A 6,106-nucleotide genomic window follows, 5' to 3' on the forward strand; every position below is an offset into this window, starting at 1 on the left:
ACAAAGACTGACTGTTATAGTGGAGGACAACGGGCAGCCCTCTCGTTCAGCTACAGTCATTGTTAACGTGGCGGTGGCGGACAGCTTCCCTGAAGTGCTGTCGGAGTTCACTGACTTTACACACGACAAGGAGTACAATGACAACCTGACTTTTTACTTAGTGCTGGCTTTGGCTGTAGTTTCCTTCCTCTTCATCACGTGTTTAGTGGTTATTATATCAGTGAAAATCTACAGATGGAGACAGTCTCGCGTCCTGTATCACTCCAATCTCCCTGTGATTCCGTATTATCCACCACGTTACTCAGACACTTTGGGGACAGGGACTCTCCAGCACGTGTACAACTACGAGGTGTGCAGGACGACTGACTCCAGAAAGAGTGACTGTAAGTTCGGCAGAGCTGGTAGTCAGAACGTGCTGATAATGGACCCCAGTTCTACAGGGACGATGCAGCGGATACAGAGTGATAAGAGCATCCTGGATGAACCAGACTCTCCTCTAGAGGTTAGTTAAACAATTTAACTTCGTCTGTGTTCTCTCTGTGTTTTGTAACTGTTACGGGCTATTCCGTCCCTTATAGCACGTGTTTGCATCACTTGTTAGGAATTGTTCTGCTGCCAAACACTTCGCAGGTTTAGCTGTGGACAGCATATAGCTGTCAGACCGGTTATAAAATGAAATTTTGCATTCATATAGGATCAAGTAATGTTCATATTTAATAACATTTTTCCCTTATATATCCGGGCGTTTAAAGGAAGTTTAGAGTATTCTCTAAGTTGGGTACCTAAAAGCACCACGTACATGTTTCATAGTCACCATTGATTAATAAAGATAATAGCCCTAAGTAATCTTAAATGACAAAGCATGAACCCATGACGCCGGATGTTAAAGGCAACACATGAAACCACTCATAACCCCGACATCCACATCCTAAGGTTTCGTCGCAGGTCACACAATACGTCCCGCACACATTGCTTAGGCTACTATCTGACAGATATCCTTAGACAGACCTTTTGCATTTTAACAGAACATAGGAGGCAGCTTGTAAGTGAGTGCGTTGTTGTAGGGACGCTTTACTGTGTTCCATAATGAATAAAAGCAACGATAATTATTTTATAACTGGGTGATAATGTGGGTGTTTTACTTCATTTACGAGTGGATCATTAATTCGTTCAGCTGGAACGGTTGGATATTGTTTAGAACTAAGATTCCACTTTGTTCTTTCTTTTACTTTCGACAAGTCGTTTTGAGGCTTCATTGTTTACTTTTTCAGTAGACTTTGTCTTAGTCATAGTACAATGTGCAACCTTACGTACTTCCTAGAATAGTTGACGAGACGTGTTAATTCTGACAGTCTATTTTGGGGCGAGGTCTTGGCTTCATCTGATGTTCACCTTTTAGACTCTGAGGGACGCTGCTGGTCAGTGAATTATTTTCTGTGTTGTGTCGTCATGCAGTTCATCCCAAGACTGACTACACAGTGAAGAATGCTGTATGCGTTTTGGCGAGGTTTAAGGCACACAAGAGAGAACATAGTCTCACAGACAGTAAAGGGCGGGGACGTGTTTGCATTGAAACCCAGAAAAGGATATATCAGAACCACATTTCCTTCATTACAACTGGATAAAGATCACTCTTTTCTGTTCTTTGTTGCCATGATGAGAACTCGAGATTCCCTCACCCACCGATGCGCAAGATGGCGATTGTTTTATGGACTGCGACGGCAAATAGGACTGCTTATTTTGCTGCTTCTTGCGGTTAACATGGTAGGTGGCCAGATTCGTTATTCTATACCAGAGGAAATGAAGAAAGGCTCTGTCATTGGTAACGTAGCGCAAGATCTTGGTTTGGATCTGAAAAGGCTCCGTTCTGGGCGGGCCCGTATCGTGACCGGAGAAAACATCCACTACGCCGAGCTGAAGACAGACAAAGGGATTCTAGTTGTGAATGAGAGAATAGACCGAGAGCAGCTTTGTGGTGAAATAACACCATGTAGCTTCAGCTTTGAGGTGATTTTGGAAAATCCAATCGAATTGCATGGAATAACTGTTGAGGTTTTGGATATAAATGACCACGCTCCCGTCTTCCCAAATAAAGATAAACATATCAGTTTTGAAATAAGTGAATCAGCTGTAGTTGGAGTGCAGTTTCCATTGCAGAGTGCAGAGGATCTAGATGTGGGGCAGAACGCGTTGCAAGATTATATTTTATCACCAAACGACAATTTTATATTGACGCAACATGCAAATCCAGACGGGAGTAAATATGTTGAGATGGTTCTCCAGAAGCCTTTAGACAGAGAGAGGCATCCACATTTCTCTTTAAAATTAATCGCCATTGACGGAGGAACACCACAGAGATCTGGTACAGTAAATATAGATGTCACTGTGTTAGATGCCAACGACAATGCGCCAGTATTTAACCAATCAATGTATAAAGCAAATGTGATGGAAAACACGATGAAAGGCACAAGCGTTATTACAGTAAATGCCACAGACGCCGATAGTGGCTCAAATGGTCTCATTACTTACAGTTTGTCTAAAATGAAAGGAAGTGCGGCAGATATTTTCAGTATTGATGAAAACACTGGCACGATTTATGTGGCTGGTCAAATAGATTATGAAAAAGACAGAAAATATGAGGTGAGGGTTGAGGCAAAGGATCACGGTGGCCTAACTGGGACAAGTAAAGTTATTTTTGATGTTGTTGATGTCAACGACAATGCCCCAATTATAAATATTATGTCATTTTCCAGCCCTCTATCTGAGGATGCACCTCCTGGTACAACTGTTGCTGTTTTGAATGTAAAAGATGCTGATTCTGACAAAAATGGGCAAATAAGATGTTCTATAGATGGCAAACTTCCGTTTAAGATTGAATCATCTCTAAAAAACTATTATAATTTGATTTCAGAGCAACATTTTGATCGAGAATCCGTCTCAGATTATAATATAACCATAACAGCCACTGATCTGGGGACTCCTCCTCTGTCTAGCTCAACAAAATTACACCTCAAAATATCTGACGTAAACGACAACGCACCATTATTTGATAAAAAGAGCTATTCTGCTTACGTCACGGAGAATAATCCCCCTGGAATTTCCATATTTGCTGTCAGCGCGCGAGACTCTGATTGGAATCTAAACGCGAGAATCTCGTATCTTTTAGAGGACACAGATATCAGTGGTAGTCCAGTTTCTACTTATGTGTCATTAAACTCCGAAACTGGAGTTCTTAGCGCGATTCGTTCCTTTGATTATGAACAAATCAAACAGCTTCAGCTTACTGTGAAAGCGCAGGACGGAGGCTCCCCTCCACTCAGTAGCAACGTGACTGTGAAAATAATGATCCAGGACCAGAACGACAACCCACCTCAGGTTCTGTACCCAGTCCAGACTGGTGGCTCTCTGGTGGCTGAAATGGTGCCTCGTTCAGCAGATGTGGGCTATCTGGTCACTAAAGTGGTGGCTGTTGATGTGGACTCTGGACAGAATGCCTGGCTCTCCTATAAACTGCAGAAAGCCACAGACAGGGCGCTGTTTGAAGTGGCCTTACAGAATGGAGAAATAAGAACTATCCGCCAAGTGACTGATAAAGATGCTGTGAAACAAAGACTGACTGTTATAGTGGAGGACAACGGGCAGCCCTCTCGTTCAGCTACAGTCATTGTTAACGTGGCGGTGGCGGACAGCTTCCCTGAAGTGCTGTCGGAGTTCACTGACTTTACACACGACAAGGAGTACAATGACAACCTGACTTTTTACTTAGTGCTGGCTTTGGCTGTAGTTTCCTTCCTCTTCATCACGTGTTTAGTGGTTATTATATCAGTGAAAATCTACAGATGGAGACAGTCTCGCGTCCTGTATCACTCCAATCTCCCTGTGATTCCGTATTATCCACCACGTTACTCAGACACTTTGGGGACAGGGACTCTCCAGCACGTGTACAACTACGAGGTGTGCAGGACGACTGACTCCAGAAAGAGTGATATGAAATATATGCAGCCGATGAGTCAAAGTTTAGTGAGTGTGGATGGAGCTGGGGCTGATACACCAGAGGTGGACAAGCAATTCTCAGGAAACTGTTCTCAAATGTCAACTTTGGTGAGTGATAAATTTAATCTTCTGGTTTCCATTTTCTCCTTCTTCTGGTATCTTTTCTACTCAAGTGTTTAGACTGAGGTGCACTGCTGGCAGTACCGCCTTTTTGTCACTGTCCATGGTGCTGGAACGATCAACGGCTTCATTTTGAAATACATGTTTTTGTATGTTTTATTGGAAACCAAATTATGAATGCCCTCACTGAATGCCTTACATATTAACGGCCCATCAAGATAATTTATTATAATCACAATATCCACGTTCTGGGTGTTTATTTTTGGCAGATGCATTCATACATATTAAGATTATCCAAAACAGTAAGACTTCAGCTTGATCCATGAGACTGAAATCCACCAAAATTTTGTTTTCATGCAGGTTTTGTCGCTTACTGATATTGAATAATATCAGTCATTAATCTCTAAATGTGCTTTACGATATGAAAACAATTTCTTTACACACCTTACAGGGGGAAATTAAATTAAAATTCTCTGACAACTGAACACAAAATCCCAACAAAAGACAGTTTCTTCCACCTATTGTTTTCTTAAGCCATATCTTCTTTTCAGTATTTGGAATGAAGTATTGTTTGTGTGTCTAACCTTCATGTTTTCTTGTTTTGTGATCTATTCTCTTGACCATAATCAATGTTTCACCATATAGCATCAGTTGAGATCTTAGTGAAATTATTATTATTTTTTTAATCCTCGTTATTTCAGTATCACCCTAAACTGCATGCTTTTGTGGAACACGGCCTGCAGTATTTAATCATTTTCATTCGTACTGCTCCTATAGTGCTTCAATCTATTTGTTTTATATAATAAAAAATATCTATAAACTTTAAACACAAGACTTAAACAGTTCATAATAATGTGCACACCACATACATTACCATTGTTGGGCTCTGAGCGCCGCTGTTGATACATCACTGACTTACTGTCTAAATAATCTGTGCAGCGGTCCACCCCTTTAATTCATTTCAGTGTTTCACTGCTTGGAAAGAAGACGGTCTGGCCGCCACGTTTAAAGTGCAGCGTTTTCCGTGGAATTTCGCTGCAATAAAATACCATTGCGTTTTAAATTTATGGATTTAAATACATCAGTTTTAAATTGAAAGGATTACTGCGTCTCTTCCTCTGGATTCATGATGGCTTCTATGCGGATAACTGCTCGCAGAGGCCGATGGCAAGCACTGTTTGTCATTCTTTGTCTTTTCAAGCTGAGCTCAGTGACTGGACAGGCTCGGTATTCCGTACCGGAGGAGCAGGCAGAAGGCTCTTTTGTAGGAAACATTGCTAGAGATTTAGGTTTGGATGTGGCGAGGCTCATATCAGGCAAAGCTCGTATTATTACAAAGGGCAGCCGACAGTACGTTGATTTAAACCGAGACAAAGGCACTCTTGTTATTAAAGAGCGAATCGACCGAGAAGAACTGTGTGGAAAGACGACGCCCTGTAGCTTTAGTTTCGAGGTCATTTTAGAGAATCCAATCCAGCTTTATCGGGTGACGGTGGAGGTAACAGACATAAACGATAACAGTCCGTCGTTCCCAAAGGATGAAATCAATTTGAAAATTGTTGAAAGTGTTGCATTAGGGACTCGTTTCACTTTGGTGAGTGCTGATGACCCTGATGTTGGTGTTAATGATATTCAAAAATACACTCTTAAACCGTCAGACAATTTCAAATTGGAGGTACAGAGCCAGCCTAATGGAGGAACATTTATCGAAATGGTTTTACAAAACCCGTTAGACCGAGAAAAAGTGGAGACTCACACACTCGTGCTGATTGCTTCAGATGGAGGTGAGCCGCATAGATCAGGGACAGTGCGTATTCATATCACTGTGCTGGATGCTAACGATAACGCGCCAGTTTGTAGCCAGCCTGTTTATAAAGCAGATGTGAAGGAGAATTCTCCTGAAGGAACTGTGGTAACCACTGTTAGTGCAAATGACCCAGATAAAGGAGTTAATGGAGAGGTAACGTATTCTGTCCCTCATATCTCCAAAGAT

General features: G+C 41.8%; 2 protein-coding genes across 2 annotated transcripts; both read left to right on the forward strand.

The window, feature by feature from the left end:
- The first annotated feature begins 1,656 nt into the window (after positions 1-1,656).
- LOC123966050 (protocadherin beta-16-like) lies at positions 1,657-4,462 on the forward strand. Its single transcript, XM_046042289.1, has one exon. The coding sequence runs from the start codon at positions 1,657-1,659 to the stop codon at positions 4,171-4,173; it is 2,517 nt and encodes an 838-aa protein (XP_045898245.1). The 3' UTR covers positions 4,174-4,462.
- Positions 4,463-5,242: 780 nt separating this feature from the next.
- Positions 5,243-6,073, forward strand: LOC123966049 (protocadherin gamma-A10-like; the record flags this gene model as incomplete). Its single annotated transcript, XM_046042288.1, has 1 exon — positions 5,243-6,073. A coding segment is annotated over exon 1 (831 nt), but the record flags the coding sequence as incomplete, so codon positions are not given.
- Positions 6,074-6,106: the final 33 nt, after the last annotated feature.

The sequence above is a fragment of the Micropterus dolomieu genome, unplaced genomic scaffold (genome assembly GCF_021292245.1).
Source record: "Micropterus dolomieu isolate WLL.071019.BEF.003 ecotype Adirondacks unplaced genomic scaffold, ASM2129224v1 contig_12363, whole genome shotgun sequence".
Classification (NCBI taxonomy): Eukaryota; Metazoa; Chordata; class Actinopteri; order Centrarchiformes; family Centrarchidae; genus Micropterus; species Micropterus dolomieu.